At 46.9% G+C, this 27,501-nt stretch overlaps 1 protein-coding gene across 1 annotated transcript in view; it reads left to right on the top strand.

Moving 5' to 3' along the window:
• The window catches only part of LOC142316860 (cartilage oligomeric matrix protein-like), a 1,990,803-nt gene that overhangs the window by 465,715 nt on the left and 1,497,587 nt on the right, over positions 1-27,501 (top strand). The window contains exon 4 of the mRNA XM_075352653.1: positions 10,117-10,292. Within this exon, the coding sequence (XP_075208768.1) occupies positions 10,117-10,292 (176 nt within the window). The remainder of the gene's footprint in view (positions 1-10,116; positions 10,293-27,501) is intronic.

Raw genomic sequence — 27,501 nt, 5'->3', positions numbered from 1 at the left:
CAACCATTTTAAGGACATTAGCTGTATGTTTGGTCTCGTTGTCCTGGTGCAATTTGAAATTGATTTTGGAGCCAATTAGACGCCTCCTTGATCATCTTACAGATGAAAATAATATCCGACACAGCACATGGTGACTCCATCGGCATCATTATAGTCAATAACCCCCTTAGCGTCTATGCCCAAATGCTGTTTTTTCAGGGGTTCAGACGTATGCCTCGAGGGACGAGAGAGCCACTGAATGAATACTCAAACCCTTTGTGAACACTCCAGGCTGTGCATCGGCAACCATAGCAACGAAGCAGGAACTTCCTCTGTCACCGCTACTCAAAGGCAGCGCGCTGGCCAATCAGAGGCAAGCGGCTCCTGCCTTTGACGTCAGCGCTCTGGCAGCGGAAGTTCCTCCCTCGTCGTTATGGTAACCCAATACACAGCCCGTACCAGAGAACAGCAAGTCCCAGGAGACCGGCGATGGAACGTAAGGTAAGGTGAGCATAATATGTGCGTGTGCGTGCTTGTGTGTTTATGTGTGTTTGTGCATGTTTGTATGTGTTTGTGCATGTGTGGAATGACACAATAGGGGACCTTAATGGGACATTTAACAAGTTGTGGAATGAATTGTCTGCATTGCAATGATTTCCTATGGGAAATCTTGCTTTACTGAACGAGTAACCCGGTTAACAAGCACACTCCCAGAACGGATTGTTCTCGTTAACCAAGGTTCCACTGTAATAACATATGCACATAAGGAGCATATCAAAGGGGTTGCCCAGGTTTAATGCAAGTATACTGAGCAAGGCTGCGCAAGTCTAGTCGGAATGTGGCCAGAAATCTGCAAATCGCACACTTTGTGGTCACATGACAGCTGCTTTCACCATCGTAACTGGAAAACCGTGACAGCGCATGGTGTGCCCCATTAGGATTCACATGCTTGGAGACACAGACCATTAAATGACTGTCAATCGGTTTCATATAACCAACCGGTCATTTCAAGGTAGCAATTGTCCAGCATAAATGCTCCCTTAGATCCAGGTACCTTATTAGTTAACTTCTTTGATTGGTTTTGTCTCATCCCATTCTTCTTCATCTGGTCCAGATGGCATGATGATTTTTCACATTCATAACTCATCTCTGCAGACTTCCATCTTCTCCTCTCTTCTCCAGCACATCCCAACATTATGCCCTAAAAAATATCAGTGTCATTATCATTACACCTAGATAAATATCCCAGAAACCCTCCACCCCTCTATACTGTATCTGTGGAGCCCCACAGGTGTTGTATCGGTGCATACCTTCAGGGACTCCACGTAGCTGGTGCTGGTCACAGGTAGGGAATCTTCAGTTTTGATCGTGACGCCACTCTCAGTATTGCGGTCAGTGGGGACCGCCACTGCAGGTTAGGGGACGCCTGGGGCTGATGGTGGGTGCAGTTGGATATAGTAGCCTCCTGAGAGTGAGGCAAGCCCCAGGGCCCGGTGTATGTGTGTGGGACCACAGGTCGCAGAATGACTCAAACACAGTCCAAGAAGTCTTTCAACGTGTTTACTCACTGTTTGGAGGTCACGGTGAGATGCCCGGGCGACACTGTGATAACCAGGTGGAACCAGGAATTCCAGGAGGCCGTTCTGAGGGTAGCTGTCCACTCGCCTTCCTTGCACCCCTTCTGTTTTGGGAGGGTCCTTTGCTTGAAGCGTGGTAGGACCCCTCCAGGGAAGCTGTTACCACCCTGCTCCCCTCTCTCTGGCTCGTCTGCCGGCAGCGTGGCCTTGGTGGGATGGCTTCTGGCCCTGTCCCCTTATGGGCCTGGTGTGCTGCTTGGCTCAAGCTCTGTGTAGTCGTGGTGAGGGCATGAAGTACCCCCCCCAACCTGTAGGTTAAGCAGCTCTGGATGATCTGCTGCCTGTTCTGGGGACCTAGTTCCCCTTGTGTGCTCGGATACTGGGATCTCCGTACTCCGCCACCCCTCTTTCTCTGGATGCTCTTCAGGCCGACCCACAGTACTCCGTTCTCCTCCGCTTTCAGCTACAGCACTCCTCAGGACCTGTCTGCACGGGAGCTTCTCTGCTCCCCCTCCATACACTTCAACCACTTCCTCTCGACTCCCTCACTTCCTCCTCTCTCTCTGCCCTGCTTCCTAGCAACCAGCCCCTGAACACACCCCTAGCTGGGAATTGAAAGTTAACCCCTTCTGGCTACCCAAGGGTCCCCTCTGGTGATGTGGGAGGCCTGATCACTATATGTTTGTGTGTGCACCTCATCCTGGCCTTTGGAGATTACCTGGAAGCATTGCTCCCGCATGGGTGCAATACTCTGTGGTGCCTGACCAGGTCAGGGGCGCCACATTCCCCCTTAGTTATCATCAGCACGTCCTCGGGCTGCAAAGACAAGAGAAAAAGGTAAATACAAACTTTTCCCACGCAGGGGCAATTATTTACATTTAAACATGCCAGGTACCATTCCACCACCAACCACCCACATGTCCGAACCCACCCAGAAACCTCCAGGAGGTAGGTCACCGGTCCTTTTGGTAACCAGGTCTGGGCCATCACATTCCCCAGACCTTTCCTCCAATCTTCCTCTCCTGAGGGGAGTGGTGTAAGGTAGGCCCCATAAACAGGCGTACCTGCTTCCGAGTGTTGGAGGGCAGGCCCCATAAACAGGCGTGCCCCCTTGTTGGTGCAGAGCCATGCCCCTCAACAGGCAGACTCTGGGGTTGGTACCAAGAAGGCAACTTTTTACAATACAAAAGTTTGTGGTTAAAGCCAGTTCATAACCAGTGGTCTAACATTTTAAGAAGGTCTCACAATAGTCCTTGTGGGCACATTTCGCTTAAACGTTGCTTAACTATAAACAGGTTAAACATTACATTTCATACAGTCACTTTGAACTAAACTGTACTTTGTCTATAGCGTAATGGGAGCTGACCAAAGTTGCTGCGGGTTGATCTACGCAGTACTATACTGTCATCTGTCTGAGGTTGTGTCCTCCCACCCGATGTATGTGTCTCAATGTGAATTCTGGGTGTACTGGGTACTGATACCAATGCGTGGTTTTCTGCTTCAGCTACATTTGGCACTTCTAGGTTCTGAACAGGTGCTTCTAGGTCTCCTACTTCTCTAGATTGAGTGAATGTAATGACTGGAATAACAACTGCTCCATTGTATTGAGGCCAACTTGCTGGAAAATCTCCAAGCGCAGTATGGATCATCCTTTCTTTTGGTTCCTGAACTGGCAAAGGGTTGGGAATTTCTTCAGGGATTCTTAGTTGTTCAGGACATTTCTTTAAGCGATCTCTAGAAACGACAGCTGTTGTTTTTCCTCCATCCTTGCTGATAAGGCATGTCTTTTCATTGCTAAGCGTCGATGGTAACACAGTATAGGGTTCTTCTTCCCAGTGATTGTCAAGTTTATGACGTCTTCTCTTTCTTTTGAGAACTATATCTCCTGGCATCAAAGGAACAGCAGGTGCTTTTCGATTGTAGGCCTTTTCTTGTTTCTCACGCTGCTGAGTCAGGCTTCGCTCCACACACTCTTGTACTTTCTTGTATTGGGCTTGGCGGTTGGAATCCCAATCAGCACCTTGTTGATGGTCTTCAGGGGTCTCAACTCCCATTTCCAGATCTACTGGCAATCTCCCGGGTCTGGCCCTCATCAGGTATGCCGGTGTGCAGTTCGTGGAACTGGCAGGGTCTGTGTCCACAGGGGGTTGGAGTGCTTTCACTGCCCGGTCTTTCAGAATGGCAAAGTCCACGTCGGGGTGTTCTAGGGACCACAGCTTCATCTGCTTCCCATCCTCAGGAGAGCGCAGGCCCCGCAGGAATTGTTCCTTCATCATCCGGTTTCCTTCCTGGTCACTGACAGGGTCCACCAGCTTGAGAGCCCGTAGTGCAGCCTGCAGCCTGAGGGCATAGTCTCTTATACTATCTTGGGGCTTCTGACGGCAGTGATAGAAGTCCGTTCTCAGCTCTCCCTCTGTGCGGTGTTCAAAAGCAGCTGCTAGTTTGGCAAAGATGGTCTCAACAGAGCTCCGGTCATCATTGGCCCAGGACTCAGCTTCCAATTCTGCTGCTCCAGTCAATTGTCCCAGCACCACAGCGGCCCTCTGTTTACCAGTCATCGCGTGCATGTCTAGCAGGGTGTTGATCTTTTTCTTAAACCCGGTCAGCGTGTCTATTTTACCGGCGTATTGAGGCAGCCATTGCGCCCCTGGGGCATACAACAAGGACACTGGCATTATGGGGGCGACCTCGGCCGGCGCAGCTGCGACCGCGGCACCGGCACCAGGCGCTGCGGCGTCCAGCGCGACAGGGGCTGGCATCGCTTGGGCTGCGTCGCCCTGACCAGGGGCATTACCTCCTGCAGCGTCCATTTTTCTTCAGAAATCTGCGCGCTCCCTTTCCACTTCCTGGGTCAGAACGCTCTCTGAATTGTGGGGATTCTGGGGCGGCCACACCTCTTCGTGGGCGGTGCTCTTCTCCCTCGCGCGGGCTGCAGCGCGCGCTTTTGAAGATGGCAATATGGCGGCGGTTCAATTTTTGCGGTCGGACCTCTGAGGCACACGGTCACCTGTCTGAACAGGTCTAGTCCTTATCCTGTTCGTGACGCCAGATGATGTGGAGCCCCACAGGTGTTGTATCGGTGCATACCTTCAGGGACTCCACGTAGCTGGTGCTGGTCACAGGTAGGGAATCTTCAGTTTTGATCGTGACGCCACTCTCAGTATTGCGGTCAGTGGGGACCGCCACTGCAGGTTAGGGGACGCCTGGGGCTGATGGTGGGTGCAGTTGGATATAGTAGCCTCCTGAGAGTGAGGCAAGCCCCAGGGCCCGGTGTATGTGTGTGGGACCACAGGTCGCAGAATGACTCAAACACAGTCCAAGAAGTCTTTCAACGTGTTTACTCACTGTTTGGAGGTCACGGTGAGATGCCCGGGCGACACTGTGATAACCAGGTGGAACCAGGAATTCCAGGAGGCCGTTCTGAGGGTAGCTGTCCACTCGCCTTCCTTGCACCCCTTCTGTTTTGGGAGGGTCCTTTGCTTGAAGCGTGGTAGGACCCCTCCAGGGAAGCTGTTACCACCCTGCTCCCCTCTCTCTGGCTCGTCTGCCGGCAGCGTGGCCTTGGTGGGATGGCTTCTGGCCCTGTCCCCTTATGGGCCTGGTGTGCTGCTTGGCTCAAGCTCTGTGTAGTCGTGGTGAGGGCATGAAGTACCCCCCCCAACCTGTAGGTTAAGCAGCTCTGGATGATCTGCTGCCTGTTCTGGGGACCTAGTTCCCCTTGTGTGCTCGGATACTGGGATCTCCGTACTCCGCCACCCCTCTTTCTCTGGATGCTCTTCAGGCCGACCCACAGTACTCCGTTCTCCTCCGCTTTCAGCTACAGCACTCCTCAGGACCTGTCTGCACGGGAGCTTCTCTGCTCCCCCTCCATACACTTCAACCACTTCCTCTCGACTCCCTCACTTCCTCCTCTCTCTCTGCCCTGCTTCCTAGCAACCAGCCCCTGAACACACCCCTAGCTGGGAATTGAAAGTTAACCCCTTCTGGCTACCCAAGGGTCCCCTCTGGTGATGTGGGAGGCCTGATCACTATATGTTTGTGTGTGCACCTCATCCTGGCCTTTGGAGATTACCTGGAAGCATTGCTCCCGCATGGGTGCAATACTCTGTGGTGCCTGACCAGGTCAGGGGCGCCACATATCTCCAATATCCCAAACAGCCTGCACCCCAATATCCCACACAGCCTGCATCCCAATATCCCACACACTCTGCACCTCCATATCCCTTACACTAGGGGTGGGGAACCTCGGGCCGTATGACATTTTATGCGGCCCCTGGGCACATCCCAGGCACCGCAGTGAGTTGGGTGGCAACTGCGGTCTTGTTGGCTGCCGGCCCTTTAAATCACTGTGTGGCACGCATACCATTAGTTTCTCAGCACTCTGGCCTGTGCCAACATGCTGAGAACGTACTTTGTGGGCGGGATAAGTCTGAGATGCGTTGTAAACCTGTCAAACTAAAGAAGAGTAACAGCAGGTTTACAGGCTTCCCTGCTGTACATGCCTTCCGATGCAGTGTTCGTTCTGCCTCGAGGGAAAATATCAATCCTGCCTCATGGTGCAGTGTGTCTTCTGTCTCTCAGGAAAATGTGAGTCTTGCCTTGTGCTTGAGTGTGACGTCTGCCTCGTGGTGCAGTGCGTCTTCTGTCTCTCAGGAAAATGTGAGTCCTACCTCGCGCTGCAATGTGTCTTCTGCCTCGCGAGGCAGTGTGTCTTCTACCTTGTGAGGCAGTGTGTCTTCTGTCTCGCCAGGCAGTGTGTCTTCTGTCTCGCCAGGCAGTGTGTCTTCTGCCTCACGGGGCAGTGTGTTTTCTGCCTCGTGGGGCAGTGTGTCGTCTGCCTCGCGGGGCAGTGTGTCGTCTGCCTCGCGGGGCAGTGTGTCTTCTGCCTCGTGGGGCAGTGTGTCTTCTGCCTCGTGGGGCAGCGTGAATCCTGTCTCATGGGGCAATGTGCCACCAACACAGTGCTGTGTGCCACCCTCCAGTGCTGTGTGCCACCCCCCTAATGTTGTATGCCACCTCAAGTGTTGTCTGTGCCCCTTGGTGATGTCTGTCCTATGTGCTACCCCTTCCCCTTGCTATCCATGCCCTGTTGGTGATGTCTGTGCTCCCTCAGTCCTGTCCGTGCCACCGCCAGTGTTGTTCGTGCCACCACCAGTGTTGTCCGCCCCCCTGTGCTGTCCGTGCCTGCTTGGTGATGCTTATGCTCCCTCATTTCTGTCCATGTCCCCCAGTCCTGTTTGTGCCACTGCCAGAGTTATCCGCCCCCCTCGTGCTGTCTGTGCCTTCTAGGTGATGTCTGTGCTCCCTCAGTTCCTGTCCATGTCCCTCAGTCCTGTTCGTACCCCTCTAATGCTGTTTGTGCCCCTGCTGTCTGGGCCCAGCAGTACTATCTGTGTCCCCTTAGTGATGCTTGAGCCCAAGCCCCTCCTGGGATATATATATCTCCCAGCCTCTCCTGGGATGTATATATGACATCAACCCCTCCTGTACTGTATATATTTCCCCAGCTCCTACTGTGCTGTATATATGTCCCTAGCTCCTGCTGTGCTGTATATATGTTACCAGCTCCTCCTGTGCTGTATATATGTTCCCAGCATCTCCTATGATGTAGATATGCCACCAGCAACTTCTGTGATGTATATATGCCCCAGCATCTCCTGTGATGTATATATGCCCCATCATCTCCTTTAATTAATGCGCCCCAGTGTCTCCTGTGATGTCTATGCCCCCAGCCTCTCCAGTGATGTCTATGTCCCCAGCCCCTCCTGTGATATATATATGCCCCCAGCCCCTCCTGTGATGTAGTTACCTCCAGCATTTCCTATGTGATGTATATGATTTAAAAATCTGTTGACTGCACTCCAGACTGCAGTGCATCTCTATGTCCTGTATTCAAGAGGGAGAATGAAAGAGATTTTTTTTCCCTCTAATAAAATTACTAAAAATACTAAAAAAATAAATGTAATTTTCAATGCGCTTTTTTAAAAAATAAACATCACAAATCACATGGACATATTTTGTGTCACTGTAATTGTAACAACCCAAACAACACAGCGATCAGATTACTTATGGGGATTGTAAATGGAATAAAAACATGGTGTGATTGATTATTTTTCTCTATTAAACCCATATAAAAGTAATAAAAATGTAATGTGGGGGCTGTGTTTACATGTGACATGCTGCAGTTTTTTCTCAAGGTGCCTGCACCACACAATGCAGTAACAATCTTCTCTGACTATTGCGTATTTGCTGCACGTTTTAATGCGATATTAGATACAGATGTAAGTCCTGGATTTTATTGCAGTAATAACTACAGAAAAGCTTTTATTCTGAGCTTTTAACCAACAAAAGAAGTAGCGTAGCTACCAGGGGGGCAGAGGTGGTGGTCACCCAGGCCCCTGACCTGGAGGGGCGTACCTAGAGTTACTACTACTCAGGGCTGAACTGGAGAGGGCTGCAGTAGTAGAGACAAACTAATCTGCTCCTGCCCAGACAGAAGACAATACCTACTATTGCTAGAGGACCTGAGATTATGTCATACCCATGTGGGAGGAGTCACAGAGTTTTGCTTGAAATACAACAGCATTTTTTTCAGGCTCCAACATGATACCTATAGAAAAAAAACACCAAATATCCAGTCTGCTTGGGCATTTAGGCTGTGTTCACATGTAGAGTAAATGCCTGTTTTTTCTGCTGCATTTTTTGCACAGAAATTCTTCTATGTTTAACTGTCCAAGCAAAGTGATTGTGGCTTAATGAAATCTTCAATCAGTGTGCATCTAAAGACGCTGCTGAACTCTGCGGTTCTGGTGTAGTTACTTTTTTAAGTGCAGAATCAAAGATTTTCCGTACCATAAAAACAATTACCGTATTTTTCGGACTGTAAGACACACTTTTTCCCCCCAAAAGTTGGGGGAAAGTGGGGGGTGCGTCTTATAGTCTGAATGTAGGGCTGCAGTTTGAATATAGGGCTGCGGGGAATGAGGTTGCTGTGGTGGAACGGGTCATCAGCGGTTCGAGCAGGCTGTAGCAGTGCCTGCCGTGACCACGTGGGCCTGCTCATTTCATATGAACACCCATCATCCCGCCCATCATCTTTCAGCGCTGAAGCCGACGCTAACAGGTGGGCAGGATGATGGGCGGGGCATGCACACATACTGAACAGCCGGCCTGCATGATCACCCCTGGCAACTACAGCCTGGAGTGATCATGTGTGGCTGTATTCACTGCCCCCCGCACATCATCTTCATTGCGGGGGGCAGTGAATCAGTATACTTACTGGCCATGATCCCTGCAGCATCGCGATGTCCTCCTGTCTGTGCTGGCCGCAGCTGTGTGTGTAGACTAGCGGTGCACACAGTGATGACGTCATCGCTGTGCGCACGTGTCCACATGCAGCCGCAGCCAGCACAGACAGGAGGACATTGCGATGCTGCAGGGATAGTGGCCAGCTCCACGCAGGAGTGATGCCAGGATAGGGGTATAAAGCAAGATGAGGGCTATACCAGAATGAGGGACATATATATACAAGGCAAGAGGATCATATACAAGGCAGGAGGATCATTACCAGGATGGGGTAAATTAGTAGAGAATTTGGGGACATTACCCCCATAACAGTGTCAGCAGCAGATCCTCACCCCATAATGTGTGTCATGACCACATTTTTTGCTTAAAATTTTATTTTCCTATTTTCTTCCTCTAAAACCAGGGTGCGTCTTATGGTCCGGTGCGTCTTATGGTCCGGTGCGTCTTATAGTTTGAAAAATAACTCCAGAAGATAGTTATTGTGTCATTTGGTGCAGACACTTGCAAAAAACAAAAAAACACAGGATTTATGCAACGTGTGAACATGTCCTTACAGATACAAAAAAGCATCATGTCATATAGTGAAGCTATATAAAGATGAGAAAGTTCTGGTTGCTATGACTATGAACGAAAGAACCGTCCGCGGCATCTGCTGAATGTGCTTCACTGCCAAATGGGTGTGGCTAGGGGGAGTGGTCAAAATTTGCCAAGTGCGCTGTGCATACTTTGTCCCTCTTTCTGTTCATCAATACTTGGGAGGTATGGCTTACAGTGTTATTATAACAGTCACACTGAAAAGGAATCCCTCAAAGCGATCAAAATAATTCAGAAGAGAGCCAACTTGCACTGACTCCAGTCTCCTCTTAAAGACACAAAGCTTTATTTACTAAATTAAAGGTTAAATATTTTACTTTTCCTAATCATATACTGTATATATGGGAAATTTTGGTATTTTAGTCTACCTTTACTTTATGAAATTCCCAGAGGTAATAGATCTTCTTTAAAGCTACTGAGATACTTTTTCTGACATATGGATATGTTGTGCAAATACTAAATGGTTTGAAAGTGCAGCTAATTTTTAAGATTTTTAAAAACTTTCTGTATTTGCACAGGTTAAGAAAAACAACACACTGTGGCTGTTTTCTGTTAACAAAATGTAATAAAGTCTTATATTTGTGATATTGCTTACACTGTTTTTCATTTAATTTTAATGTGTGTATTTCCTATAAATTACTTGTTATTTGATTCTTCATAGGAATACATCCAATTCCCAGTAAAAGCCAAGTCATTACTATAGCTTATCCCAAGAAATGTGTCCCTAATCCCTGCTTCTCAGGAGTTACTTGTACCGAAACGCCATCTGGCTTTAAGTGTGGTCCATGCCCTCCTGGCTATACTGGAAATGGAACTGTCTGTAATGACATTAATGAGGTAAAGCATGTTCATATTAGAGGTGTATTCAAATAACAATACTGCATAATTGTTTTTGTTCATTATATTGACATGTTAGCTTCATTAGCTAAATAGCTAATCAAATAAAGTATGCCCTAAAAAGCAACATAAAAAAATGAATTCCTGGATGTAACCCTGGTTTTGGGTATGTAAATTGGGTTCAGTTAGACTTGAGATACACAGGTTTTATTCCTTGCATAGTGATTAAAGACCCCAATCCTTCATTAGGCCTCGGCTCCACTTGTAATTTACACGGACGAGTGCAATCCGATAAACCATCGGATTGCACTCTCCATTGTAGGACCATGCGGCATGACAAAAGAATTGCAGCATGCTGTGTTTGGCAGAGAGTCTCGTCTCACACACACACCCATACTATCAGTGCAAATGAAACAACTGACTGCACTGATGCCATCTGAGTGCAGTGCAATATACGCACAAACATGCAATGGAGAAGACGGAGGAAGTACTCTCTCGGTCTTTTTCCCACCTATGATTCGATCAAAAGATCTGATCACAGTTGCATGACACTCGGTTCATGCTCCCAGGAGAGCTTGAGCCAAGGGTCATTAGCAAAGTGGAGCCAAGGCCTTATAAGTAGTGATGTCCGAACCCCCGATGCTCGGGATCGGGAGACTTGCCCTAGCATTTTGTAAAGTTCAAGTTTGGGGCCGGAGGTAACACAAACTTGCGTGCGAACCCCGAGCTTGGACTTTACAGTTATGGGATGGGCCGTGGGGGCTGTAAAATAAAGAATATAGTTAATAATAAACATTGTCATTATACTTGCTGATCCTGCGACACGTCCTGCAGACCTGCTGTCTCACGGCTGCTTTTGGTTCCGGTCCGATCATTAACTTCCGGTGTTATTCACTGCACTGCTCCTCACTCGGCGGTCTTTGGCTTTTTTTGGCCCTGTTCGCCGTGACGTCAGGGTTCATTCGAGTCCATGGCTTAGGCATGGACTCAACTTGAACTTTGACTGTCACTGTCAGTCAGACTGCTTCTTGCTCTGTGGAGACGCTTGTCTGTACAGAGCAATGAAGCAGAGCTGACATTGCTCTCCCTGTGGACTATGTCAAACTAAGCAATTTTTTATAATAAAGATGGAGTCTTTCAATTTTTTTTGGTTTTACTTCTAATAAAAAACTTTTTTCCATGTGTTGTGTTTTTTTTACTGTTTACTAGAAATTCATGGTGGCCATGTCTAATTTGGCATGACACCATGAATTTCAGGCTTAGCACCTCCTGAGAATACAAAGCTGGTATTAACCCCTTTATTACCCATCGTGCCACCGCCATTAGGGCCACTGGACAAGCCGGGTAAAGTGCCTAGAAATGGGGCTAAGAAACAATGCACCGTTTCCAGGGGTGGCTTCTGGCTGCGGTTTTTAGCATGGAGGAGCCGACAACGCTTGGGCCTTACCACGCTGAGAATCCCAGCCCCCAGCTGCCTGTTTTTAACTTAATGGCAATCAAAATACTGCGGGAGTCCACACATTTTTTTTTATTATTTTTTTAAATAATTAATAAAAAAATGAATGGGCTTCCTTGTATTTTGATTGCCAGCCAAGATAAAACAAGGCAGATGGGGGTGGAAGCCCATAGCCGTCTGCTTTATCTGCACTGAGAATAAAAAAATACTGAAGAGCGCTAGGTCTTTTTTTAATTATTTATTTCTTTTTACACTACTATATATTGTGTGTGCATACATACAGACCAAACGTTTAGACACATCTTCTCATTCAAAGAGTTTTCTTTATTTTCATGACTCTGAAAATTGTAGACTCACATTGAAGGCAACAAAACTATGAATTAACACATGTGGAATGAAATACTTAAAGGGAAGGTATCGTCAAAAAAAAAAAAATCCAATAACTGAAAAAATGTAAAGTAATAATGTTTTAATGTTTTGTTTAAATATTATTATTTGTTTTTAATTGAGCAAAATCTAAAAAAAAAAATTAGAAAGTTTGATATTTTCCACTGTTAAACACTAGGGGGAGCAGCTTCTGAAATCCTACAGAAATCCGACTGTATAAAAAGCTCAGATTACAGCCTGTAGTAAAAGTGGGCGGAGTCTGCTCTCCTGTGTGTGATGGCACGCCTCCCTCCTCCTAATCTGAGGGTTTACAACAGATAACAGAGAATGACATGTAAGGACACAATGCACAGCCATTTTCCTGGTGACCAGAAATGTCTAAAGTGTCACCAAGGACAGCAGGAGTATCACACAGGAGAGGATTAGATACACAGCTCAGCAGACAGTATCACACAGGAGAGGATTAGATACACAGCTCAGCAGACAGTATTACACAGGATAGGATTAGATACACAGCTCAGCAGACAGTATCACACAGGAGAGGATTAGATACACAGCTCAGCAGACAGTATCCCACAGGATAGGATTAGATACACAGCTCAGCAGACAGTATCACACAGGATAGGATTAGATACACAGCTCAGCAGACAGTATCACACAGGAGAGGATTAGATACACAGCTCAGCAGACAATATCCCACAGGATAGGATTAGATACACAGCTCAGCAGACAGTATCACACAGGAGAGGATTAGATACACAGCTCAGCAGACAGTATCACACAGAAGAGGATTAGATACACAGCTCAGCAGACAGTATCACACAGGAGAGGATTAGATACACAGCCCTGCAGACAGTATCACACAGGAGAGGATTAGATACACAGCTCAGCAGACAGTATCACACAGGAGAGGATTAGATACACAGCTCAGCAGACAGTATCACACAGGAGAGGATTAGATACACAGCTCAGCAGACAGTATCACACAGGAGAGGATTAGATACACAGCTCAGCAGACAGTATAGCTGGTGTCACACATAACGACGACGACAACGACGTCGCTGCAACATCACCATATTCTGTGACGTTGCAGCGACCATAGATGATCGTTAGTAAGCTGTCAAACATGCTAAATAAAGCAGCGACGGAGCAGAGATCATAGCGACGTCGACGGTCGTTGTGTGGTTTCAGACATGTCATTGCACGACGAGTCAGAGGTGTGGTTTTAACCCCTAGATACGGTTTGCGTTATCTCTTTTCACGCCCCTCTGTTCCTATTGGTGATCGCTACAGCGCTTTGCGTTGTCTTTCTTCACGCCCCTCTGTTCCGATTGGTCATCACTACAGCGTCGCCTGATTGGGTGACCGTATCAAACAAAAGACGACGCAGTAGCGCTTCCATTCACTCTACCTGAGCTTTTTCAGAACGCAGTTTGTTGCAGTGATTCTTTCAATTTGTTGATTTCGTCTTGGATTTTTAATATTCTCCTGACTTAAAGGTAAGTAATTTTTTTGGGCAGTATTATACCAATATTCTAGTACATCATGACATTAATATAGCAACTGTATTCTTGTATATTGTGGCAGTATTATAGTTATATTTATCTATGTACATAGGGGGAAGTATTATAGCTTTTCTATTCCTGACGTTATATATTCAATACCGCTGTACATATAGTTATGTTCTTGTACATAGGGGCAGTATTATAGTAGTTATATTCTTGTGCATAGGGGCAGTATTATAGTAGTTAAATTCTTGTATATAGGGGGCAGTATGATAGTAGTTATATTCTTGTACATAGGGGGCCGTATTATACTAGTTATATTATTGGACATAGGAGCAGTATTAAAGTAGTTGTACGTAGGTGGCAGTATTATAGCAGCTATATTCTTGTGCTTAGTTTATAACAATGTAGTAATACATTAATTTCCTTTTTTTTCAGATGTCTTCCAACAAACAAGAATTCATAAGGGAGGTGATTGATATGTATCAATCCCTGCCTTGTTTGTGGAAGATAAAGTCTGTCGATTACAGCAATCGATACAAGAAAAAGCTGGCCTATGAGCAGCTTATTGAATTGTTCCAGAGGCATAACCCTACTGAGACCATTACGACAGAGATTGTGCGAAAGAAAATCCAGGGTCTTCGCACCGTTTATAAAAAGGAACTAAATAAGGTGGAAAAGGCCAGGTGCCGGAACGGAGGAACTTTACGTTCCAAAGCTTTGGTACTACGATTTGCTGGCCTTCATAAGAGACCAAGAGGTACCACGGACAATAACATCGCTGTCCTTTGGGCCCGGAACACAGCCTGAGGTCCGGTCTGACACCACAGTTGGAGATGTAAGTACCTTTGTGAAACTTTTGATGTACATGGCATTATTTAATTGAAAATAGTTACTACGGTTTTCTATGATTACTGTTGCAGATTTCAAAATGTATCCCTTCCAGTTCAGATAAGTATACTCCTTTACTAGTTTCTCCACACTCTATTTTCATACCATGTAATGACATTTCATATCTTGTAGTACTAGTCTGCCCCTCCCATTAGTTTCCAGTGCATGTGTATCCCTGTGCCTGCTGCTCATGATATCTGATTTTAACATCATTTTTATTGTTCCGCAGGATCGTTGTGAAGCTGGGCCAATAGTGACAGGTGTTGATGATGAAATTGCCGGGACTTCCGAGGAGACCGCAGAAGCTCCATTACCGCGGCGGATCTCCTCAACCCGTAAAAGGCAGCCGAACAACTCATCTTCAACAGACCTTATGGATATGGCGAAGAAAATCCTGGAGCAGCACAGCAGACCATCCATTTGCGGATTTGCCCAGCTTACGGATGAAAGACTCCGTAAGCTGGATGACAAACAAAGAGTTCATGTCGAAAGGGTCATGCTGGAGGCCCTCAACAAGGCGGCAGAGGGGAAACTCACAGACTCCTCAAAAGTGTGTGACCTAGAACATCGACAACAGTCTTCATGGGATCAAGTGCCATGGATGAGGATGGAGCCTCCACCATACCTCCAGCATGACCCCCCCGCACAGTATCCCATGTTCCCCCCAACGAACCAATTTTTCAGCCCACAGAGGCAACATTTAAATGACTCGAATAAGCAATACCAAAATTTATAGTTTTTGTTTTTTGTTATAATATTTATGCTGTTTTTGTTGTTGTTTAAGCAATGTTAGCGAATTGTAATAAAAAATGTCTTTGATTTCAAACTTTTTTACAGCTTTCATGAATTCTGCATAACATTATTCACGGGGTAAAGGGTTGGGTGGAGGTCAGGGCCGCCATCATGGCACAACTCTACAGATGCACATATATAATGTGTGTGTGTGGGTGTTTTTTTTTATTTTTTTTAAATAAGAATGTTTTTGTGGGTTCTTTGTTTTAAAGCTGTGGTGGGGAACATAGTGCTCTCCCTGCTGCCTTCTAGTGCTGTCACTGTCAGTGCTGTTTGTGTTATGCCACCTACAGCTCTTTGTGCTGCCACCTATTGCTGTGTTGCCCAGGGATTGGGGGGGAAATGAGATCCTGGCCAAGGGGTTACTTCTGCAGGTATCCCGGTGTCGTGACCCGGTCTGTAATGTCAAGCTCCCAAAAAAGAGGGGGATTAGGTAGGGGGAATTGTCTGTCACGCCACCCGTGGGTTGCGTTGATAAGGTGGTGGCACCGCCACTGCCTCTGGGGACCGTGCCCGTGACTGATGGTGTGGGGCAGCTAGGTGGGATACCCTCCACGGGTAGGGGGATTTATAGTCCCACGGACCAATTGGGAGAGGTAGTTTGTAGAGTGACGGGTACAGTCCTCGCCTTGTACCGGGTGGTGCAGGAGTACTCACAGTATAAACCAATAACTAACCCCAGTCCAGTAATTAACCAAGTTGCTGGTAACAGGTGCCAACGGCCCGCTGCTGTGAAGACGGGTCCCACACCCGTGTGTGTAATTCAGGTGATCTTTTCCTGCCCGAGGTATGTGTCTTCTTTTCACACTGGTCCGTACTGGGTCCCGACAGCTGGCACCCCTCTCCTGGTCCACTTCGGGTCCCACAAGAGGCTGGCCCATTCCTGAGGCCGTGAGTACCACTCACCCCAGCCCCACACAGGGGCTGCTTATGTGACGCCCTGGACTAGCCAGGTGGTCTCAGAGGTAACATCACACACACACACACACCCTCCCCTGGACAGTCAAGATCATTGAAAAAAAAAAAAAAAACATTGTTGCCACTCTACAGTCTTGATGTCCTCTTGTTTTCGTGGGGAGGGGGTGAGTGGGGTCTGATTGGCTGGTGTGTGTTTGTGTGTGGGAACCTCCCCAAGGGAGAGTTAAATCAGCATCAATAACATGTATGCAGACCTCTGTAACACCCAGGTTTTGCCAGGGCGGCACAGTGCTCTTTGTGCTGCCAACTACTGCTCAGGGTGATGTATATGCCCCATACTCTTAAGGGATGTATATGACGCAGCCTCTCCTGGGATGTATATGCCTCAGTGTTTCCTGTGATGTATATGCCCTAGCTTCTCCTGTGTTGTGTATGCCCCCAGCCTCTCCAGACCAAGACATACATGGAAATGTAGTGGTGAGAATCAAAATGATCAATCTCACCGAACATCACAGTCTCTCCAGCCACCACTCTGGGGCTGATTTTATTAATTATTTTAACAAATATAGCCTGGTCGTGTTCAAGTTGATAATTTGGTGTGGCCCCCGTTGGTTGGTAGAAAATTCCAAATGGTCCCCGGCAGTAAATAGGTTCCCAAACCCTGTTTGAAAGTTTTGTCCAAAAATGTAAGCAACAGCGAAAATAAACTAGAAAGATTTATGTGACATACAAAACAAAAAAAAACATTTAAATCACAAACATTCACATTTAGTGGCCCTGCTGTTGGGCTGCCAAAAACTGTTCCAGCAGCTCCCCATGACGCCGGACGGCTTCTGACAAACGCCGTTGCGATTCCAACACGTCCTGTAGTGTGGGGATTTCTGTGGAGGGAATGGGAAAAGTTAACCATCCTTGTTCCAACATCGAACTGTCAGGTATATGTTTTTGGTTGACCACTTACGGTTCTGGGGTTCATCACCTTCTTCCTCTGAGGCGCTGATGGCCCAACCAGATCCTGTGGCTAGGGAACACAAATCAAATATTAGTACACGACAGCCCACCATCATTTAAACATCCATGTATCCTTTACAACTTGTAGGGACACCATGTTATGTGCATAAATTACAGGAAGGGTAGCCTGCACAAAACTCACCAAGTGATGCGGTGGAGAAGGCATCGTTAGAAGGAGAAGTATGGGGAGACAGGGTAGAAGGTGGTGATGGGGTTGAAGGAAGAGATGGGGTTGCAGCAGGTGATGGGGTTGGAGAAGGAGAGGGTGTCCCAGCAGGCGCAGCAGGCGGAGGTGGTGGATCTGCAGCAGGAGATGGTGGAGCCGGCAGGGATGATGGATCCGCAGCAGGAGATGCTGGAGCTGGCGGAGATGGTGGATCCACAGCCGGAGAGGGTGGAGATGGTGGAGCTGCCTGTGCAGCTGGAGGTGGTCCTAGGTATAGGAGAAATCTTTTATTGAGCGCATAACTCCAGGCCACCATGGCTTACGCCTACTTTACACCATACAATTCTGCATACGATATCGTATGTGATGTGACACGCCCCCATCTTAGGTGCGACAACTGAAATTTGTTGACCGTGTCGCACCTATGCTTTGTTCCTGTCACAAGTACTTACCCTTCTATACGACCATCCATACGTAAGAAGCGGGACGCAGGTAAGTTGCAGTTCATCATTCCCGGGGTGTCACACACTGCGATGTGTGCTGTCTCGGGAACATTGAGCAACCAGACGTTCAATTTTTAGTAATTGAACGACGTGTATGCGATGAACGGTTATTCGTTTAATCGTAATCGCATGTAGGTTTTACAGACTACAATATCTCTAACGATGCCGGATGTGCATCACTTACAACGTGACCCCGCCGACACATCGGTAGATATATTGTAGCATGTAAAGCCCGTGTATAGCCTGCTTTTTTACGTATGTTTGACAAACCTTTTTCTAGGGGCACCAGACACATGGGGACCACTTGCCTCAAAGCAGCAAACATGCTGCATTCATTGGAAAAACAAGGCACAAAAATCAATCACTTAAATTCTTCTATTTTATTCTGTTCTGTAAATAGTAACATATGGCTTGTACTGAAGGCTTCTAATGTCACTCTGATATGCACCGAGATAACAATGATAATCAGAGATTCAAATGCAAAGATAAAATAAACCCATTATACCCCAGGAGCATTGAAGTTTTGAGGTATCTGAAATTTACCTATGATCAAGTTAGATAATTAGCTCTTTTTCGCCACCTTGACCCTCTGATGTGCACACTAGATATCTAGGTATAATGTAATTATTTTCTTTAGATATGCACTGAGATAACAATGATAATCAGGTCAATGGACAATACTCCAAACGCGATTACACAGCATGGTTTATTGCGAAATGGTTTTTGTAAAGACTGGCACAGTGTTGATCAAATCCTAATATATGCAAAGAGTAAATAATCCCATTACCCCAGGAGCATTGAAGTTTTTAGGTATCTGAAATTTACCTATGATCAAGTTTGCATACCATACCTTTTACAAAGGATAATTAGCTCATTTTCGCCACCTTGTCCCTCTGATATGCACACTAGATATCTCAGTATAATGTGATTATTTTCTTTGCAATATATTGCATTTGAACTACACTATGCTTTCCAAACAACCTTGCTCTAATCGCGTTTGGAGCATTGTCCAGTCATCTGACTATCCTTCTTATCTCGTTGCATATCTGAGTGAGCAAGTTTAGAAGCCATATGTGTGTGTATATTTCTAGTGCATATGTTTCAGAAATAAATCCCCTCCTTTGGGTCCTCGCCAAAGTACCTCATATTTTACACAATTGTATTATTATTTGTAAATTTTATATAAATTAAGATTATTTTTTTTTATTTTAATGATTGGTCATTGGCATTTTGTGCCATGTTTTTCCAATTGTAATCGCTGGGTCACCAGTGTCGGGGAAGAATATCTTAGTTAATGTCCATGTTATGAAAGTATGTATGCTGCATTCATTGCTGCACTTATGCATGCGTGGGGAGTTGGTGACAGGTCCTCGATAACTCGTTCAGCACCCATGTGTTCGATTATTTTTGTTTTACTGATTTTTTTCAATACCTTTCATTTTTCCACCAGACAGAACTTTTCAGATTTTTCAGTCAATGTTCCCATATGTTTTCTGCGGGAACCTCACAGCACTTTTTATTGCTGTAAGCTGCGTCCAACACCATTAAAGGGGGATTGACACACCACGACATCGCAAATATAAGTCGATGGCATCACGGAAATCTTGACGCACAAACGGCCGCATTAGCGATGCCGTCTGTTGCGTGTGACTCCGATGACCGATTTTGCATCGTTGAAAAAACGTGCAAAAACGCTAATCGGCGACATGGGTGTCCATTCTCAAAAATCGTGAATGCAGCAGTAACGAAGTTGTTCCTCGTTCCTGCGGCAGCACACATCGCTGCGTGTGACGCCACAGGAACGAGGAAGCTCCCCTTCCATGCCTCCCGGCCACATTGCGTAAGGAAGGAGGTTTTACCCAATACTGTATATAGCATATATACTATCCTTCATACACAAACAGTAAGTTACGGACTGTGTGACCCCTCGTGGCCCTGCACGCACACCTATCCTTTTTTTCTCTGGCAGCACAGGTGTCACACGGATCGCACACTGATGTGATCTGTGTGACATCAGTGTGACAAATACCAGAGAAAACACGGGTCTTTTTAATAAAAAGATTTTCTATATTTACCTCTCTCCAGCGCTGCTGTCTCTGGCTCTGCTGCCTCCCGCTCCTTATCGATGGTAATTATACTCACTGAATATTCACTGCAGTGAGCAGCTGGAAGCAGGGACAGTGATGGGGACCGCATCGCTGGGTGAGTATACAGGTGTGTGTGTATGTTGAGAACCTGGAAGCCGGAGCATCTCGGGGACTCGTCACAGTTCCCAATGAACTCTGATGAACCCATGAAGCTGTAGCGTGGGTGTCGCAGGATGGTCATCAAAGTTCATTGGAAACTCTGATGACCTCCTGGAGGCCACTGTGCTTGCAGAATACTCACCTGTCCCTGCGTTGATGCCCTCAACGGTGCTGTGCCCGGTGCTGTCATCGCGCCGCTCCGGCTTCCAGGTCCTGAGTGCGGTGAATAATCAATGAATGAGCAGTGGTCAGGAGCGGGAGGCAGCAGAGCTGAAGAAAGCAGGTAAATATCCATGATCCATGAACCATAAAGCCATAGGTTGTTCATGGGTAAACAAAACCGAACAGGACCAAAGCCGCTAAACAGCACTCACCATGACGCCTCTCGATGTCTGCTCGGATGCTGGCGAGGAGTTCACTGGACTTATACCGCAGGTCTGCCAGTTTCTTCCTAATTTGGGTTGTGGATCGCTCCACCCCAAATCGACGGGCCAGGCCTCTACTAATTAGCCTCAGCACAGCCTGCTTATGAAGCATGGGATGGTCATGCTGTGCCTCGCAGAAATAGTCTTTTTTGACCATCATTTTTACTAAATAACAGACCTCCACAGGCCCCCATGGAGAACTGCGACTCCTAGCCGCCATGTTCCCGCCTCTGAGCATTAACAGAACATGTACGCCGCCCAACAGACTTCAAAGGCGACGTGAGCAACGTCATCACGTCACGTTCTGAACAACGTCGCAATAGCGATCCCGCTAGCGGTCTCGTTATCAACGAGGCGCTCGAACCGCGTCACAGTAGCGTTCCCGTTCGTGAAACTAGCGGTCTGAATAAAGCTAGCACAGAGTCACAGTAGCGTTCCCGTTCGTGAAACTAGCGGTCTGAATAAAGCTAGCACAGAGTCACAGTAGCGTTCCCGTTCGTGAAACTAGCGGTCTGAATAAAGCTAGCACAGAGTCACAGTAGCGTTCCCGTCTGCGATCCCGGCTGTAACCGAGTCAGATAGCAAAAGGCATAGATAGCACTTAAATCTTTGATTTATGTTTGTGTATTGGATTTTTGTGTTATGGAATTATGGAATGTAAAGTTATGGAATATTCTTGTACATAGGGGCAGTATTATAGTACTTATATTCTTGTACATAGGGGGCAGTATTAAAGTATTTATATTCTTGTGCATAGGGGCAGTATTATAGTAGTTATATTCTTGTACATAGGAGGCAGTATTATAATAGTTATATTCTTGTGCATAGGGGCAGTATTATAGTAGTTATATTCTTGTGCATAGGGGCAGTATTATAGTAGTTATATTCTTGTGCATAGGGGCAGTATTATAGTATTTTTATTCTTGTGCATATGTTGCAGTATTATAGTAGTTATAATCTTGTACATCGGGGCAGGTGGGACACCACCGCTGTTGTTGTTGGGCACCCAGGGGAGAGGTAGTGGCAGCTGGATGTTAACCCCTCCGCGGGTAGGGAGGGTTGTCCCGGGGCCCAATGTCTTTTTGCTGGGTATAGCAATGGCATAAAGTGTTAGTGGTATCATTTTGATTTACAAATCTATTATGGGAAGGAGAATAGAGCGGACATGGGATTATACTCGATGGGGTATCGGTACAGAGGACCTAAATGGTTGTTGGTCCAAATGGCAGTCAATGTAATAAAAGTCATCAACCATAATAGTATATATAACATTTTATTGAACAAATGCAAACATTATAAAATTCAGAAAGATTAAAATAAAACGGACAACAAAAATATATTATTAAAAAAACAGTATAGACAGCAAAATGCTCAGTAGGCCTCTATAACATCTGTTGCTGCCAACTTACAGCACCAGGACCGTTAAAATATTGGCAGTAGTTTTCTCGGCAGGCCTTCGCATCATCCTTGTTTCTGCCATGTATGACCGGTTGAAGGCCTGCGATTGCGGGAGCGTTAGCACGCCACTCACCAAGAACCACTTCCCCATTTGTTGGTTCCACAGAGTCCACGAAACCAGGCGGACTGTACGCATTTACATCTTGACGACGAAGGAAGTTGTGCAACGTGCAACAGGCCAAAACAACAGAGTCTATTGATTGTAGCTTTAGGTTAATCGGAGTGTGGAAAAGTCTGAAGCGGTTGGCCATGATCCCGAAGGCATTTTCTACTACCCGACGTGCCCTTGACAAGCGGTAATTGAAAATGCGTCTTTCCTGCGTAAGAGCGTTTTGTGGAAACGGTTTTAGAAGATTGGCATGAAGTGGGAAGGCTTCATCGCCGACAAAAACAAAATTAAGGTTTCCTGTGGTCTCAGAGTTGGGTGGCAAGTGCAGGGCACCGTTCTGCAAATGCTCACCAAATGCTGTGTGCTCCAAAACACCACCATCAGAAACCCTGCCGTTCATGCCAACATCGACATTTATGAATTCATAGTTTGCATTAACAAGGGCCATCATTATGAGGCTGAAATAGCCCTTGTAATTGTAAAAATAGGATCCGCTGTTCCGTGGTTGCGTGATGCGCACATGTTTTCCATCCAAAGCCCCACCACAGTTTGGGAACTGCCAGAGCTGCTCAAAATCCTTGGCAATTTTTTTCCATGCCTCCACTGTTTTAGGAAACTGATTATCGCTGCGTAGACTGCGAACAATTGCATTACATGTCTCAGGAATTATTACGCTGAGCAGGGACCTTGAAACAGCAGCAGAAAAATGCAAGTCTTGGAGGGAGCGTCCTGTGGCCAGGAATCGCAGTGTGACTGCCAATCTTTCATCTGGGGGGACGGCAGCACGCATCTTTGTATCCTTTCGTTGAATGAGTGGCGTAACTCTTTCCAGTAACATTTTGAAGGATTCCTCTTACATCCGCAGATAGTTGCGGAAATCATGAGGATCCTTCTCCTGCAGCTCTCTTATAAGTTGCATGTGTGAGAATTCGGACCTCCTCTGCAGCCACTCTCTGGTCCACATGCGACGCTTTCGCTTTGAACGCCTCTCTAGCATCCGTGCCTCATCTTATCGCCGAGCTTCCTCCACCAGCATTGCAGCAACTACAACAGCACACTGCATACATCCATGATGTGCAAACTGCAAAAATAAAACGAAATAAGAGAATTTTCAACAATATGTATGTATATTCCTATATACCGGAATATAAAAAATATAATACTTCCAGCTATGTAAATAAATTAATATAACAACTATAATACTGCCCCCTATATACAAGAATAAAAGTACTATAATACTGCCCCCTATATGCAACAATATAACAACTATAAAACTGCCCACTATATCCAAGAATATAACTACTATAATACTGACCCAGAATACAACTATAATATTGCCCACTATATCAAAGAATATAACTACTGCTCCCTGTGTATAAGAATATAAATATTATAATATTGGTTCCCTAAGTACAAGAATTCAAGTAGTACAATACTGTTCCCGTATACAAAAGTACTATCCTATATACAACAATTTCAAAGCATACCTACCTTTTCAATCACAAGGTCTGATAAGAGGTCTGATGAAAGATCCAGAAAACACGACACACTAGCGACGCCAAACAGAGAATGTAGTTCGTAGAACAAAAAATAGAACTTAAAGAATGAAATCACAGTGACGCCTTCGGCAAGGTACCCAATCGGAACGCTGTTGTAACCACCAATCGGAGACGTAGGGGCGTTGCAAAATAGAGCGCAAAAACACGCCCTTATCCTGCCTTCAGCCCTACGTCACTGTTTTCAGTGTCGTAGCGATGGTCGCTGCTGTGGTGTCAAATACAAGAATGCAGCGCTTATCAGCATGCGCAGCGGGATAACAGTGATCAAAAAATGACCTGGAACATTCAGGAGTGAGCAGCGATTTCGCAGCAGGGGTCTGATCGTTGTTATGTGTCACACTTAGCGACGTCGCTGTTGAGGTCGCTGCAACGTCACAGAATATGGTGACGTTGCAGCGACGTCGTTGTCGTCGTCGTTATGTGTGACACCAGCTTTAGGCCCCCTTCACACGTCCGTGAAAAACACGCACGTGTGTTACGGGCCGTTTTTCGGGTCCGTGTCCCGTTTTTGTGTCCGTTTTTATGGTCCGTGTGGCACCTGTGTGAATTGCGTATGCTAGCCGTGTTTGTGTGCAGAACGTCCGTGTGTGCGTGTGGAATTAACGTGTATGTGTACGTGTAATGTCCGTGTGTAATGTCCGTGTGTGTGATGCACAATGTCGTTTATAAATGTCGGCTGACAGCAGACAGAGTTGCGCGATGAGAATGAACTCGGGTGAACTTCACCCGACTTCATCCTCATACCGCGGCTCTGTCTGTGTCGAGTACTGATTAGCGGTCACCTGTGAAGGATTCACCGGTGACCGCTAATCCCCCGATTGACTGAAGTTTCCCCCCCTCTCTCATACTCACCGTTCCTCGATCTCCGGCGCAGCTCTGCACGGCATTCACACGGCTGCGGCGGCTTTTACTATTTTGAAAAAGCCGGCCGCTCATTAAACAATCTCCTATTCCCTGCTTTCCCCGCCCACCGGCGCCTATGATTGGTTACAGTGAGACACGCCCCCACGCTGAGTGACAGGTGTCACACTGCACCCAATCACAGCAGCCGGTGGGTGTGTCTATACTGTGCAGTAAAATAAATAAATAAATAATTAAAAAAAAACGGCGTGCGGTTCCCCCCAATTTTAATGCCAGCCAGATAAAGCCATACGGCTGAAGGCTGGTATTCTCAGGATGGGGAGCTCCACGTTATGGGGAGCCCCCCACCCTAACAATATCAGTCAGCAGCCGCCCAGAATTGCCGCATACATTATATGCGACAGTTCTGGGGCTGTACCCGGCTCTTCCCGATTTGCCCTGGTGCCGTTGGCAAATCGGGGTAATAAGGAGTTATTGGCAGCCCATAGCTGCCAATAAGTCCTAGATTAATCATGTCAGGCGTCTATGAGACACCCTCCATGATTAATCTGTAAGTTACAGTAAAAAAACACACACCCGAAAAATCCTTTATTTGAAATAAAAAACACAAATTCCCTCATTACCAATTTATTAACCCCGACAAACCCTCCATGTCCGGCGTAATCCAGCATGCTCCAGCGTCGCGTCCAGCTCTGCTGCATGGAGGTGACAGGAGCAGCAGAAGACACCGCCGCTCCGGTCACCTCCACGCAGCTAATGAGATGAGTAGCGCGATCAGCTGCTGTCACTGAGGTTACCCGCGGCCACCGCTGGATCCAGCGGTGGCCGCGAGTTACCTGACTGACAGCAGCTGATCGCGCTACTCATCTCATTAGCTGCGTGGAGGTGACCGGAGCGGCGGTGTCTTCTGCTGCTCCTGTCACCTCCATGCAGCAGAGCTGGACGCGACGCTGGAGGTCCGTGGAGTACGCCGGACATGGAGGGTTTGTCGGGGTTAATAAATTGGTAATGAGGGAATTTGTTTGTGTTTTTTATTTCAAATAAAGGATTTTTTTCGGGTGTTTGTGTTTTTTTACTGTAACTTACAGATTAATCATGGAAGGTGTCTCATAGACGCCTGACATGATTAATCTAGGACTTATTGGCAGCTATGGGCTGCCAATAACTCCTTATTACCCCGATTTGCCAACGGCACCAGGGCAAATCGGGAAGAGCCGGGTACAGCCCCAGAACTGTCGCATATAATGTATGCGGCAATTCTGGGCGGCTGCTGACTGATATTGTTAGGGTGGGGGGCTCCCCATAACGTGGAGCTCCCCATCCTGAGAATACCAGCCTTCAGCCGTATGGCTTTATCTGGCTGGCATTAAAATTGGGGGGAACCGCACGCCGTTTTTTTTTAATTATTTATTTATTTATTTTACTGCACAGTATAGACACGCCCACCGGCTGCTGTGATTGGGTGCAGTGTGACACCTGTCACTCAGCGTGGGGGCGTGTCTCACTGTAACCAATCATAGGCGCCGGTGGGCGGGGAAAGCAGGGAATACGAGATTGTTTAATGGGCGGCCGGCTTTTTCAAAATAGTAAAAGCCGCCGCAGCAGTGTGAATGCCGTGCAGCGCCGCGCCGGTGATCGGGGAACGGTAAGTATGAGAGAGGGGGGGAAACTGACCGACAGACTGTGAGAGAGGGACAGACAGACAGAGAGACCGACAGAGAGACAGAGAGACTGACCGACGGACTCAGGGAGATTGACCGACATACACAGAAATAGAAAGAATAGCCGACATCACTAGAAATAAAAACACCAAACGGACACGGACTATAGGTATATGCATATGTGTTTACTAACGTGTGTGCACATACCCATAGACTTTCATTGTGTCCACGTGTGCGTGCTCCGTGCAGATAACGGACATGCATCCGTGCCAAACGCAAACACATACGGATCACGGACACGCACACACGGACATAATGAAATAACGGACGTGTGACCACAATCATAGATTAACATTGGTGCACGTTTGGCCGTGTCTCCGGTATATACGGAAACGGACCAAACACGCACGTGTATCACGGACGTGTGAAGGGGGCCTTAGATACACAGCTCAGCAGACAGTATCACACAGGATAGGATTAGATACACAGCTCAGCAGAGAGTATCACACAGCATAGGATTAGATACACAGCTCAGCAGACAGTATCACACAGGAGAGGATTAGATACACAGCTCAGCAGACAGTATCACAAAGGAGAGGATTAGATACACAGCTCAGCAGACAGTATCACACAGGAGAGGATTAGATACACAGCTCAGCAGACAGTATCACACAGGAGAGGATTAGATACACAGCCCTGCAGACAGTATCACACAGGAGAGGATTAGATACACAGCTCAGCAGACAGTATCACACATGAGAGGATTAGATACACAGCTCAGCAGACAGTATCACACAGGAGAGGATTAGATACACAGCTCAGAAGACAGTATCACACAGGAGAGGATTAGATACACAGCTCAGCAGACAGTATCACACGATAGGATTAGATACACAGCCCTGCAGACAGTATCACACAGGATAGGATTAGATACACGGCTCAGCAGACAGTATCACACAGGAGATTAGATACACAGCTATGCAAACAGTATCACACAGGATAGGATTAGATACAGAGCTCAACAGACAGTATCACCGGTACACACACAGGTACTCACATGCAGTGGCGCGCACACACACACACACACACACACACACACACAATCACCCCTGATGGGGACCTTGTGCCACACACACACATACACACATCACCCCTGATGGGGACCTTGTGCCACAAACACACACACATCACCCCTGATGGGGACCTTGTGCCACCCACACACACACACACATCACCCCTGATGGGGACCTTGTGACACACA

Source organism: Anomaloglossus baeobatrachus, chromosome 1 (assembly GCF_048569485.1).
Source record: "Anomaloglossus baeobatrachus isolate aAnoBae1 chromosome 1, aAnoBae1.hap1, whole genome shotgun sequence".
In the NCBI taxonomy this organism is placed as follows: domain Eukaryota; kingdom Metazoa; phylum Chordata; class Amphibia; order Anura; family Aromobatidae; genus Anomaloglossus; species Anomaloglossus baeobatrachus.
This window is presented reverse-complemented; position numbering and strand designations above follow the sequence as displayed.